This window comes from Falco rusticolus, chromosome 3 (genome assembly GCF_015220075.1).
Source record: "Falco rusticolus isolate bFalRus1 chromosome 3, bFalRus1.pri, whole genome shotgun sequence".
In the NCBI taxonomy this organism is placed as follows: Eukaryota; Metazoa; Chordata; class Aves; order Falconiformes; family Falconidae; genus Falco; species Falco rusticolus.
The window spans coordinates 50,678,455-50,692,995 of NC_051189.1; the positions used below are offsets into that span (position 1 = coordinate 50,678,455).

At 42.6% G+C, this 14,541-nt stretch overlaps 1 protein-coding gene across 11 annotated transcripts in view; it reads right to left on the reverse strand.

Annotated features, from left to right (window-relative positions):
* Window positions 1-7,722: 7,722 nt before the first annotated feature.
* Window positions 7,723-14,541, reverse strand: part of DTNA (dystrobrevin alpha) — a 234,311-nt gene continuing 227,492 nt past the window's right edge. For 10 of the 11 annotated variants that reach the window (XM_037380456.1, XM_037380454.1, XM_037380457.1 and 7 more), the window contains one exon: window positions 7,723-11,273. In XM_037380456.1, coding sequence (XP_037236353.1) covers window positions 11,118-11,273 — 156 coding nt within the window. In that variant the 3' untranslated portion in view covers window positions 7,723-11,117. The remainder of the gene's footprint in view (window positions 11,274-14,541) is intronic. The other variant, XM_037380459.1, reaches the window with a different exon arrangement.

Below are 14,541 nucleotides of genomic sequence, written 5' to 3' on the forward strand. Positions count from 1 at the left end.
GGGAAATGCTTCAAAATTGTTCCGAAGTGATTTTTATTCTTTCCTGGTCTCATTCACCACCTCTCATTAGCTCCCCTGTTTCCACCAAAGACCTGAAGGGACATAGAGCAGATCGTGAACCACAATTTCACACCGAGCTCTAGAGTAGCGGGGGCTGCAGGGTAGAAGGAGAGGATGGCTGAAAATCGTGCTGCATGCCAGCAGCTTGGCTTGCATCATGCCAGGATTGTTGTCTCTACATGCAGTGAAAAGGGCTGTTCAAAATCTCAAGCCTAGTGTCATGCCAAAAATCTGCGCTTTTGGTTTTCTTGTTTGTCATGAAAAATGTGACAGGACTCTTCTATTCCTTCAATTATTTTCTATGGGTGAGTCCTTATCTGCCATAAACAAACCCCAGCCTTTTGAGTTTACTGCACTGTATATTTAATTTTCTTGACTACTTCTAGTTTTAAAACTGCTACTTCGTTTCTGCTTTGCTGCAAGAAAAAGCTGTTAGTGGAAGTGCAGCAGACTCTTTTGGAAGACAGATGTGCTGATGACTACCATAAAGAAATACATATACATTCCTGTTTGTCTGCATTTTCTATAGTTATATGAATGGGGTTTGCATTTCCTCTCTCTTAACTTCCATGGCTTCAGGTTTGTACTTTTAAAAATCAACTGGTTTTTTTTCCTGTTTTACATCTGTTGGGTGTTACTTTTTAGATTTTTTAGAAATGTAAGGAAAAGCTGAAAATTTCTCCATATTCTACAACACAACCAATTATTGTATTGGCCTTGATCCACTGCTTCTAAAAATGAAAGCTTTATCTTTTAGATCAGTGGATAATGGATCAGGCCAATGTTCTTCTATGAGGACTGGACTTGTCTTGATTTATTTTTCCAAGCCTTGCTATGTCGCATGTAAACAAGTATAAATAATGTCAGTAGAGTATAAATAGTGTTAATTTCAACTAAGACAGAACTTTAAGCCCTATTAATAGGTACAATAACTAATGTAAAGAAGACTAACATCTCCAATAGGTCCTTGCTCTGGTTTTCAAGACGCTTATCTATCTTTCTATAGTTTGAAGATATATTGGTTCTTGTAACTGTGAAAGGCATATAAATGAAATTTTAACTCTGATAGACATTATTTCTTGCATCATGAAGTTATTACCCCTATTTAGCAACAGATTTTCATGGATTGTAGGTTTTATGAGATTTCAGACCTTGCTTGACTTTGATTCCAGGCAGCAAATATAGAAGGAAAGGCACTGGAGGGAGCAAGGTATGGACTAGCACTGGCTGGGATGGATATTTTCAATTTTTACAGTGTGACTTCATTTACGAATGCTGCCAACTTTCTGCTGAAAACAAGTGCTTCCAGAACAACAGTTTTGCAGTTTTACAGAGGAAAGAAATCACACTTTCAGTCAGTGCTGGGTTTTTAGGAATACTTCAGACCTCTTTTAGGACTGCATTGTATGAGAAAGGTTTTTGAAGATTAAATCTATCTACTCTACTAAAAATATTTCATATACCTGCTATTTATTTATGCTAATGTAACCAGAAACAGAATGTGGTTATAATAAGGTGGCATCCCTTTAAAAAATAAGAGGATTCTGTTCTACTGCATTGCTCTTGCTAATAATTTCCAAATTAAATTTACATAACAATCTTTCTTTTCAGAAACAAGTCAAGCTGCAACACTTCTGGCTAAGCTTTGTTCTACAAGTATTCTGGAACAGTAATTTAGTTGTCAGTTTGGGGGCTGTGGGTGCATAATTAGGTTTATGCAGCTAAAGACATGTCCACATGCCTCTGTGGGAAATTAGATGAAGGGAAGTGCTGGGTTGGGATAATTTGCCAGAATTCAGTGCAGAAAGTCCAGGACAAGCTTGAAACTCTCTGTAGACATACAGTATATTGAAAATAGGTTTTCCTGGAGTTACAGCTATGGTATCACTGAACGGTAATGAAATGCATTCACAGGCCATAAAGAATAAACATTTCCATTAATACTGTGCCCTTCAAGAAAAGATCTTTCTTGGTCAGGGGAGCTGTACTAGGGCTGCTTCAATCAGACGAGGCTAACGGGCAAGCACACCTTGCTGATATTACAAATAGCTACTGTCTATTCACATCTTAGAGGTGAATTGGCCCACCAGTTATGTCTACTGATACTTTATGTTAGCAGGCAAACATCCTTGTCATCTCATCTTTTTACACTTTCTTCACCTGGTTTTCCTCCTAGTCTGAAGCATCCCATCTCTGGAGGAGGAAAGACACTCACCCATGTTTGGTGTGGTGGAGCCCTGACTTCCACTGCAGCATCTGCATGCTCTGAAGATACAAACAAAAGGCTATAGGGTCTGGTGGCCACTGTGCAGTAAAATCAGAGCCCTCACACCAATGGGATCTCACAAAAGCAGAGCTGGTGCCTGGGCTGTGGGTCAAGGAAAATAAATTCTTGGGGCATGTGTGGGTACTGCCTCTGGTGTGATGTGGCCAGCATTGCCTTGGGGGCTGGCACAAGGGTACGTGCAGCACAGCTCTCACCTTTACCTGGTGGGGGACTGTTCATCCTCTCATACAGTGAAAACTAGAACAACCCGATCCACGCAAACTGAATAGGATAGCCTAGTACCACACCTGACTCACCCCATGCAGTCTGGAATATTGCTTCTTTTTTAATGTCACAAGAACAAACTCATCGCTATATGTGGCATATGTCTGCCTGTGCCAGGGATTGTACAAGGCTGGGCACATAAAGCTGGCTGGAGCGAGTAAGGGAAACGCCTCTGCGGGGTATCTGTGTTTCTAGGCCACCATTAGACAACGAACACCCAAATGAGCACAACAAAGTAAATATAGCAAACCAAATTTGAGTCCTCTTCTCTTCTGCATCCTTGAAAGAACTTGTTTATTCCTCTAGCTCATAACTCCTAGAAACAAGATCCTGAATTTTAAATATAGATACCTAGGCAACAGGGCATAATGCAGATACTCAGCAAAATCCAAGCCTCGCCTTTCCCAGGTTTTGTTTAATGTGTTGGGTTAAGTTGTATTGGTCGAGTTCCGTATTCAGAGGTGAGACAACAAATATTATCACTGTACAGACAGTTTGTAGCCAAGGATAGAGGAAGGTCCTGATACACAGGTTCTTGCTCTTTGAATTATCACATAGGTGGGTGTGAAGCCTCACCCCAGAATTAGGCTGGCTCATGCTTTCTGGACAAGGCCACTAGCTTTTTTGTCTCATCGGTTAGGTGGCTGAAGACATGAACATTATTCCTGTCTTGGAAAAGGTTTCAGTTGCTAGGGAAAACACCCCATGCTTATTCATCACGTTTTATTAAAGGGATGACCAGATGCAGTCCTGCTATCAACTCGAGAGAGCTATTAGGGCAAATTTCTGTCTACTGTACCTCAGCTGTACCTAATGGCCCAGCCAGGGCAAGAGCAAGCCCGCTATGTCCTCGCAACAGGAAAACCACCTGCCACTCAGCAGTGTTAGCCGAGCAGATGAGATCTATTGCTCCCAGCAGCACAACATGTAAAGGGAATAGTAAATTTCTTCCCTAGGAAAGCGGTAGCTGGCCACTGAATAGCTAATTAACCAGTGATCTGGTTTTCATTTGGTTTTAGTCCTCCAGGCTTTAGGTTAAGCGCTGCGTCCCCAACTAAGCATAAGATGGTTTAATTTTTCTGCTTCAAGCCACCACCAGCATCAGTAACCTGCAGCCAAACACAGTTACTTTTTCTCTTGATTATCATTTTGCCAGGCAATCAACCAATGCTAGAGCTGTGCAAACCTTGTACAATCTTGATAAAACCACTTTTTAATTGCTGAACAGGTGTCTTCTCGCATACATTTCTCACCGTTGTGACCTTAGGAAAGTGTTCTGCATTCCTCCTGTTGCATTTATACATGAACTCAATTAATTTGTGAGAGATTAGATGCAAAACATAGCAGAAAATGTGTTTCTGGTGAAGTGTCCTCCCATAAGCGTGTGACTCGGAGCAAGTGATGAGAGGATTCCCTGGAAGCAGTGCTCCCTTAAGTACTAATTACCATCTGCAGTGGCTCCAATATCAGACTTTCAGTTGAAACAAATGGGTCTTGAGCTCTTTGGTCTGCCAGGGGACTGGGCACCGTGAGGGGCTTTGCAACAAGCTAAGAGCAAGCATGCCGTTATAGGTAGCAATTTTAAAACCAGCTCCAGAGAGCACGGAGTGCCACTTAAAAATAACAAAATGCTACTTTGTAGAGAGGACAATAGGGTGGCTTTTCAGAGCTGAAGTGTGTTGCATTTTTTTGCAAGATTAGTTGCACCTACATAAAATATATAGTGATGAAAGCTACTTCTCACAGAGCCTGTAAGTTCTTCCTTCTGTACATGAAGGCAGAGGTGAAAGGAGTGCAGAGACAGAAGCGGAGATCTTCCTGGCTTGCTAAGCACCTGGTTCCTACTGATAGCAGCAGTGTCATGTGCACAATATTGCTGGGGAGTTAAGACTGTCAGTGGCCTCTGAAAACAACAAAGCAAAAAAGGGAAACAATGGAGTGCAATTGGACTAGGCAGAAGTGAGTAAGTCTGCAGGGCAGGGGGGCACACACACTCTGGGTGAAACAAGGGAAGAGTTTTGGATGTCCAAAAGAAACCCTGAGACCTGAGCAAGGGATCCCACTCAGGGGAAACTGCAGTCCGGGCGCCACAGCGTCTGTGGGAAGCGGGGCAGGACAGCAGAGAGATGCTCACCCAGGGGAAACACGCTTTCCAGTTGAGCAGCGACCCCTGCTCCGCAAGGCAACGCCAAACAGCTTTTGGGGAAGTTTCAGGAGAATCCTGTTTCACCTTGGTGTGAGACTAGAATGCCAGCAAAAATATGAGGGCAAAGGTCCGTGCAGGTGAGGAGCAGCCTCCTGCCCTGCAATCATACCGAGGTGCATGGGGCGGAGGGAGGAGGACCAGGGAGGCTTTGTGCCCCAGGCTGGGCTTAGGGGAGGCTTTCAGAGACCTGGGGTCTGAAGACTCAAGGCTGAGAAAAGTAGGTACGTGTGCTCAGATCCCCAGAGTGGAAACCACTTTGACTTATTTATTTTTAGATAGGAGTGTACCAAGAGGGGCCAAACCCGAACCCAGCAGTGATAAGAAAACCATTCAAAACATGCACTCGCAGAGTGCCTCTTCTCTGAAGGAACACACGGGCTGCACACGATGCTGGGCTGTGACAAGCAGAGGAGATGAAATGCTAACTGGGAGGCCTTTATGGGTGGCAATTAGCATAACAAGCAGCAGGCCTAACACATCTGCCATCTGGCCACTGCTGAGTGTTATGTAAAAAACGTTAAGTCACAAGGAAATTAATTTGCTAGTGGTAAATTTTGTTGTATTAAATAGCAAACTACGTTCTGCAATGTTGCATATCAATGAAAAATGCACTGTGGCCTCTTCTGTTTCCTTCCAAGACATGGAAAAATCAACTACTCTTTTGCATTGCCCATTTTTTTAGTCTTTATTAATCTCCAAGCTGCATTAACCATCTTACCTCAAAGTTTGCATGGTGTGGCTGCATGATTCCCCCGATCCCCTGCACGTGTTCCCCAGCCTTGTCCTAGGAGGTTGCTTCCCCAGACCAGCTTTTCCTAGAAAGGTCCACGTTGTGGGTCCTCAGAAAGGCTTATTCCAGTCTGGGACCTGTTCATCACTGGCTTGTACCTCTCTCAGGGAAATGGGAAGCCAGTGAGAGGTGCAGCCTAATTCTGCCACTTTGCCTTTTTTGCAGCCAAAGGCACGTTAGTTCTGTGCTGGCAGTGTGGGATAGCTGTCCTAATCCACAGACAACTCAACCAGTGGCAATCACTCAGGAAAAAGCAAAGGGGAATCCTTAATCTGCAGATTATCTGGGGTATTAGACGGGATGATCCTGAAGCATATGAAATTTTTCAATGCATTTTTTTCATCACGGAACAATAGTGGAGATTTCTCACGCCACCCCACTTAACCTATTTCTGTGATAGGCTCAGCTTCGTATTCCTGTGATATTCCCTTAAAAGGTTTCACCCAGAACTGAAGGCTGCTTGCAAGGAAATATGCAACTGCTGAGCAACAGGCTTCCCAAGCAGACTTTTGAAGAGTGGTCATAGAACCGTGTGCTGCTGAAAGAAAGTTTCAGATGCTTTCAGTCACCCAGTTCAGCTCTGATGCAGCCAAGGTGCTATCTTCCCAGATATAGATGACTTATTCTTTTTATAATATTTTTTTTAAATCTTATTATTTTAGTATTACTATTTTTATTTTATATCTTTTTGCACATGAAACTAACTTCTTCCTGTATGAGTCTCTTTTCCTTGTAGGGAGCAAAAAGTAGCCACAGTAATCAAGAGGCAAAGAGAAAAACAGCCTTTGCCTATAAATTAGTTTTCACTGGCTGCTTTGCTCCCCAAAGGCCATAGGCTGATTGTGGGCTAGGAAGAAATACAGCAATTTGGGATTATGCATGGATAAAACAGTTATCCTCATGAGCTGATGATATGTCATCATATATTACAGTCCTGCAGATACGAATTTGGACTGGGACTGTGGAGGCAAAGTTCAGCAGATATCGCAAATAATTTACAGTGTAAAATGACCGTCTTTATTGAACAAAGTCACCATGTAGACAGGGGAATTAGGACAAATAAACCCTGGTGATTCATAGATTACCACAGCAGTCAACGCTGAAGGAGGCAACAGGCTGGGTGTTATCTGCTTCCCAAGATCCTGGGATATGTGACAAGTAGATAGAGGATATTGTTGGTGAGCTGCTACTGCTTTCCTTCTAACAGACCCCACCATGGTGCAATTAATTAGCCAGCTAGCAATGTCCTGTGTACAGCTGGGGACATTGCAGCTGTGCCAAGCTGCCAGGGACACCCTCTGCAATGGCTGGCTGCAGGGCATCTGCTGGAAAGGGCTGCTACCAAGGGCCAGCAGCACACACTCAGCCAGCTGTCCTGTGGAGGGCCACCAGCACAGAAAGCACAGCTGGGCACTGCCTCCTGACTGTCTCTGCCACGCTTGGAGATACTTCACCAGGACACAAACTCGTTTTAGGTGCGAGCTCTTGCTTTGCAACTCTGTGCTTTGTTAGGTTAGCAATACCAAGACCTGATACGGAAAGACATCTTAAAAGTGTAACTGGAAAAACAAAGACTTCACGTCCTTCTGCAGTAAAAGGTAACACGCGACTGTGTGTGGTAAAGCCATTAAAAAGTACCTCTTCCAAGGTTTTGCTCCTTCTAAGGACAGAGAGGGAGAAACACAGCAGCCAAGAAAAATCACACGATTGCAGACAGTTTAGGTTCCTGAGGACCAGAGTCCCCTCATACCAGGCACCTGCCAGGCCCTTGATGTCTCAGCTTAGGGTGACTTTCATTTTTGTGAAGTGAAAGCAGGGATAGACATTTTACAGATGGGGAACTGCATTTTCAGGTTGCGAAACTGCCAAATAGAGAATTAAGAAAGGAAGAAAGAAGAAACTGCCTGGGCCACCAAAAGCGGGTGCTGCTCAGTGCCATGCTCACAGTGCTGGGGAAAGTGGTGGAACTTCACACAGAAGTGGAGACAGTGTGGGTGAAGCAAAGACTGCTTGCTGCACCACGGGGACACATTTTCCTTCCCTACTGAAAACATCCACTGCTTGCGCTCTATGGAACAGGACTTCCAAAACCAAAATAAGCCACAAACATAATTACTTTTAAAAATCTTTTTAATGAAGAAATAATTCCATTCCAAAATATAGACACACAATTAAATAGTTTAATCACTTCAAAATATAACATGTCCCCAGTAGGTTCCAACACACACACACAAAACAATACTTAACAGCAATACAAAAAACCCATACAATAGCAGTTCTGTTACAATACCAATGAATATCGTGACATCTTTAGTGTCTCTGTGTCTGTCTCAAGTGGTGTCAAGTACAGTAGTTTTAAAAATGTCTTACAGTTAGTAGCCTCAAGATGTAACTCTTCATACTTTTTCTTTTCTTTTTGGTTCAAAGGTAAAAATGCCCTTTTGTCTTCAGGACACAGTGGAGTGCTTGTTGTTCACAGCTCCGTCTGCTGAATTGAACCAACGTGATTACAGCAACCTGCGGTTGCAATATTTACAAGGTCTATCTACAGTAATTGCTGAGAACCAATAAGGATGGGAGAAGATGACTGAAAGTAAAGGTGGACACACTTATGATAAATTATGATGCAACAATTTGCCTCATGCATATAAGAAAATACGTATTATATCACAACAAAGGCCACACACCTTTTTATGCAGTTTAGTTAACATTACTACTTACAGACAACCCATTCTCCACCTTCGCTTTGGACATTCAAGGACCCTATACATCTTCACATCCCTGTCTCCTGATTCCAAACCACTGGTTTCCCCCCAGTGACAGTAAAACCACCCGGAGTTTTGACTGTTGTGGTGGGCCATTGGTAGTTAAGAAAAGGCCCTCACCAGGGACCTCTTCTGTAACTCTGTTTTAATGACCGCAAACCACAACCAAAATAATATTCAACAAGCAGACAAAGACCAGCTGGGCAAAAACGCAGCCAGCTTAACAGTTGGAAAATGCTTAAAATAGATATTTGGAGAGCCAAGCAATAGGTGCTTCATCTCAGAGCTCCAAGGCTTAAGGGACCCAGCGCTCCACTGGGGATCACCTTGTTGACACCAGTCTGAATGAAAGGCGCTTGATCCGTCAACTTTTTTCCTTACTCCTAGCCAGAAGCCCTTGCAATGGATTTATTCTATTGCATCTATTTTAAGCATAGTGATAACAAGCACACAGACATTGAGATGATGGGAGGGATCTATTAGTCTGGGTACAGTTAAACTTGACATGGGTTGAATTAGTCAGCCATTGCATGTAGCTGTGTTCTAGCTTGTTTTCTCTCTGTTCAGGAAATGTTTGCCTGGAATCCTGAGCTGACAGCAATGTCTACAGCTTCACCAGAGTAGCTTTAAATGTGGAGTGCTAGGCACTAGTGGAGGCTCACCCATTCCTGAGAGGAGGTTGGAGGAAGGGGCATTGGAGGATATGGTGCCTGCCTTGCCAGGATGGCACATACCCCAGGAGCAAAGACCAGTGATTGCAAAAATGAAAAGCTTACATGGAGATACCTGGATGTCTTAGTATGCACTTGGATGTCTGAGACCAAGCCCAGATATGCAAGGAGATGTAGACAAGAGACCTGCATATGCAATAAAACAACATGAAAGTGAAAGATGGAAGCAGCTTTTTCATACAGATACTCCTTCCCTAACAGATAGTGCCCAGGGAAACAGCCACGAGCCTATAGTGTGCATGCAAACAAGTGGACTTACTGGGTTGAGCTACATAGCAATCTCACGTAAATACAGCAGCGCACATCCGTGTCACCATGAAAGCAAGGACAGCCAAACCACGTTAACCTGCTTTAGATGGGTATCTCATCACTTGCTGTAGGCAAACTGTGCTGGTGTGAAATATCTGTATGAAACACTACTGTTTTCAGGGCTGTTAGACAGTGTCACTTCAGGTCAGCCAGATACTGGAAGCCTAATACTGTATTAGGGCAGTAAAATTACATTAGCACAGAGGTCACCCTGAGCTGCAGTGACACACTGCAGGTCACACTGCACTCAGTGACACGCAGGGCTGTGTGGCCAGCATGTAACACCGCACCGTGTCACTGCCTGGCTCCTGGTCTAGCTGATCCTGGCCTGGCTCTGATGTCTCTGCATGGCAGTGCTATGTGCCATACGGGTGTAGTCTGTACTTCCAAGCAAATATGCTGTGGGGAGGACATTATAGCCAGTTTGTGTCAGTCCCTGCTCAGGAGTGTCTGTAGGTTTGTAGTCACAGCAGAGCAAACACTTTTTAGCTAGCAGTCCCATTGCCTAATCCAAAATGGCCAGGTAAGTTCCCTTTCTCCTGAAATGCCTTTATACTTGAAAAATACTAAACTGGACAAAACTCCAATTCTGTAACTGTATGCCTGTCCTTTCAAAAAATAATCCACTGCTTTTCTTGTGCTTTTCACTGATAGCTATTTCTCCATCCAGCTCTGAAAGAGTCTCACTACACATTTCCAAGAGTGCATGCAGAACATCTGGTGGCTGGCTAAGGCAATACACATTCGGAAATAAAAAGAAAACAGTTGCAAGCGCACTTTTAAGCCTGTACATTTAAAGCTGAAGGCCTCGAAAATAACATAACAGAGGGGGGGGAGAAGGAGGGGCAGAGAGATGGAAAGAGCCGGTTTGTTTAACACATGCTTACTAAAGCTAAAACATCAATGAAACAATACCATGGAGGATTATACGTAACATCAGTCAGTTCAGGGATCTTATGGCACCTGTGGTTTATAAACAGCTTTAGCAACGAGTATTTCAAAACATAGTTCACAGTTTTAAGAAGATCTGTGCTGATTTAAAAACTAGATTCTATATCATTTGAATGTCACCTTTTGTATATGATATCTATTTGGAAAAAAAATATTTACACTAACTTCTATGGCTGATTTGTTAGATTATTTTGAAAGAAACATTCCTAAGTTACACATTAGCCCTAAATTAGAGAAGTTTTAAATTACTATTATTAATTATATTATTATTATTATTATTATTTTAGTACATTTTTGTTTAAGTCTTAAATTAAAGACTTGCAAACAAATTGCGAATATAGTCTGGTACTTTGTTTTTTGGGCTACTAGATATATACACTCAGGAGTATAATCATTCAGTGTTAAATGCATAATTGTAGCTTTTTATTTCTTCTGTGGAAAAAATGTACAGTGTATAGTAAACCGATCTACTAAAATCTCAAAGTATTCAGAAATCAAATTCCTATCTATAAACAGTATTATTGTAAACTGAACAGGTTCAATATCATGTGCAAAGGGTTTACGTGAGTTATTAATACCGCCATACTTGTAACAGCAGTACATACGTCAGTCTGTTTTCTTCACTGGTAATGAGCCATGTTACAGAAGATGTAGCTAATATAAGTTAGCTTTAAACAAAAGTCTTGTTGTCAAAAACACACATCTACAAACTACAACTCTTAGAACAAAAGTACTGTGCTACAGTCCTCAGAACTTAGTTATGTGATTTTTTTGTCAAGAGACGCTGCACCTCTTGGTTCCACTCTTCCGTGAAGTTGGCAGCTGAGTTTTCTTCATCATCTGTCTGAAAGCAGCTCTCCTCATCATCAGTTCTTACGTAGCTTTCGTTGTCTGTCTGACTACAGCTTGCCTGTTGAGAAATGTTTAGGGAAGGTTTTATAAAGCGTGCTGGTTTAAGATGCTGCACCCACACAGGCAGGAGCAAGTAAAGCCTTTGCCTGCTGCTTCATTGAGAGAAAAAAGGAGGAGCTGGCCAGTTCCTGCAGTGATTCCTCAAAAAGTTACAGAAGTGGAAAAGCCATTCTACCCAGATGAGCCACAGGTAGTGGAGCTGTAAACAGAAACTTACAGGGCACGTGGGAAGTTGGAAAATCTTCTCACTGTGGGGAAGAAAACTGTTGCCTGCTCTGCTGGGGAACCCAGGTGTAACTCAGTCTGCACTGACACAGATTTGCGGATGTTGCCATCTTCCCTTCCATTTTACCCTTCCAGGGTGCTCTATAAATACATTACCGCTCGCAAAACCATGGATTATTCCCTTTGTGCACAGCGTTCAGCCACTCAGTTAACAGTCACTCACCACCATGAGCCTCGCCTCACATGTAAACGCCTCACCCTCGGCTTACATGCCTGAGTATGTTTTACTGTGTCTAAAAAGAAATGTGATTACTTAAAAGCATGATTCTGGGTGCTATAGCTCATGAGCACCCTAATCTGCTGGTACACCAGTTTCTCCTTGGTGCTCCCCTGAATCCTGAAGCATCAGTAAGTATCTTAAATTCCTATATTGGAGGCATAAAAGTTTTAGCTGGTAATGGAAAATGCTTGGTAGACGACTGCTGCTCTTTCTCAGAAGTACGTCAGGATCTACAGTCAGGTAATACTGCAAACTTCTGCTTTCGGCATGTTTATCATGAAGGCACTGTTTACATGCTTGACCCCTTCAAAGTTAAAGGAGCTCACCTTTCTTCTTTTGACCTACCTCAGACAGAAAACTAATTCTCATTGCATGAGATATAACAATAACAACAGCACAAAAGACCAAACTTTAATGACATGAATTCTTTTCTACTGATTTCAGGCAAGAAGCTGGTCTATAAGGTGAGAGATGAAATGCAAACTACATCAGCAACAAAGAGTTAAATTAAAGCTGATGAGTGAAGAAAGGTCAGGTAGTTTAGCTTGCTTCTTCTCCTTGACACCATTTGATTGTATTAATTATTCAAGCACAAACACTTCCACCAAATTCCTTAATACCTAAGCATGCCAAATGGTATGATCTTAATTTAGTATCTCCTTGTCTCAAGCAGTTACAGAAGACTTAGCATTAACATTTTGTTGATAAATTGAAAGGTAACCTGCACCGCAAGTCTAATGAGGTGTTCATAAAAAAATTCCAAGGTACATCTTCAATGAGTATTTTTTAAAAATCAGATGTGTATCTGTACTGCTCAAGTACACAAACTCATCTGGGTATCTTAGTAAAGGCACATTTTGCTCTTTGTGATTCAGCTAAAAAGTACAAATGAAAGGCATGGAAGAGGTCAGTTCTCAGCTGCCTGAGACTGATTTTTATTGAATCAGTTTCAGGGTTATGTAAATAGAAGTTCATCTCATATTTCTTGATGGTATCGTTGTAAACCGGGACAGTAAAGTTAAGAGTGGCTTGTGAAACACTGGATGCATTAAGATGCATTGATAGTACTGCCAAGTATTTGGGTTTGCTTCAAATTTTCTGGGTAGATTACTTCTTTTTGGTGGAGTGTGGAGAGGGTTATTCTAAATTCTCTCAAGGCTTATCTCTGCTCCACAGCCAGCATTGGGATAGAGAGATTTTCATACAGGAGATAATGAGTACTAATGAACCTCAGAGTTCTAAATTCATTGCAGTGTTTTGGAAATGCCAGAATTAATTCCAAGTTAAGACTCATATAATTTATCATGTTATAAAACTGTTTCTTAGCTTTTTTTGTAACTTAGTCCACAGGTCCCTTTCTGTTACTTATCATTCAGTGGTTTTCAAAAACCATGCCTATCACTTGTGTAATTTTAGAATTAAATTCACAGAACTAAAGATACTTCTTCCCTGTTAACTTGGTCACAGTTCTTGTACAGCTTTTTTTATGCCTACTTAAGCAGAAAAATAAAGAGGAAAACCAAAATATGGCTGAGTGAATGTAGCAGATATTTTTGAAAATTACTGTGCTGTCAGCCTGCTGTTATTTTCAAATGGAATGGTCCATGTAATGCTGTTTTTTATGTATTTGTTCAGGAAAACCCCAAAAGAGATGCTGAATCATTTGGTTGTGCTAGCAGAGTATGACTTATATATGTAAGCAGCTCATCCAGTGCCTGTATCCTGCTTCTTCACCTCTGCATCACTGACATGGGAGGAAGAGGCTACAGAACCTGGGCTTACGGAGGCTGGGGCAGAGGTGGTGAGGGAGGATGTCAGCAGCTGTTTGAGGGGAGTTACAAGGATAACCAAGCTAAAAATCTTCTTGGCAGGGTTGAAACACACAAAAAGGACAGATCACAGTTTGGGAGGTTCAGGTTGGACATCAGGAAAAAATAAAAACCATGAGGAGGGTGGCACTGCACGGGGCGGGGGCGGGGGGGGGATGCCCAGAAAGGTGTTGAGATTTCCATCTGTGGAGGTTTAAAATTCTTTTCTAGAGAAAGCCATGGCTGACACGGTCTTGTCTTGGAGCCAGACCTGTGTCAGGTGGAAGACTGGACCAAATGGCCTCCTGAAGGTCCAGTCAACCAATGCACCTACACCTCTGTGATCTTCTGAGCTCCTGGCATGAAGCTCATGCAAGGAACACGAACATGAACATGCAGTGCATGAACTTTAAATGCAGCCAGTCAGCTCTGCCTCGCAGTGTTTGGGCACCTACAGCCAAAGAGAGGCCAGGGCACAGCTTGGAAAAGTGACCTCAGGCAGCGGGTGCAGCAAATATGAAACCCACACATTCCTCAACTGTGGGACAGTAGGACAGTAATCTGACTTGGACCCTGGGCTACAGATCCTGTGTCCCGTCTTTCCCCAAGAGTAAATGGCCAGGTCCATATTGCAAAGGGCTGAAAATGTCAGTGGCCAGTGCAACACACACTAGCTGTAAAATCTTATTTCCTTCCCAGAAAAAAAAAAAAGAGATATGCAGGGCAGTTGTATTTGCACAGCACTGAGACGAATTGTCTGTGCCTGTCAGCTTAGCCAACAGTCTTTCTCGCAGCGGCACACCAGGTGGACTGGACTGACCACTTGGCCCATGGGTTTTATCACCTGACATTTTGGCAATATTCCTAGTCTCGGCTGGTAAACATGAAAACTGAGTTTGGAGAAAAAGAGAAAAGATGAGAAAAACATAAATGTGTTGAATAAGACTTTTGTC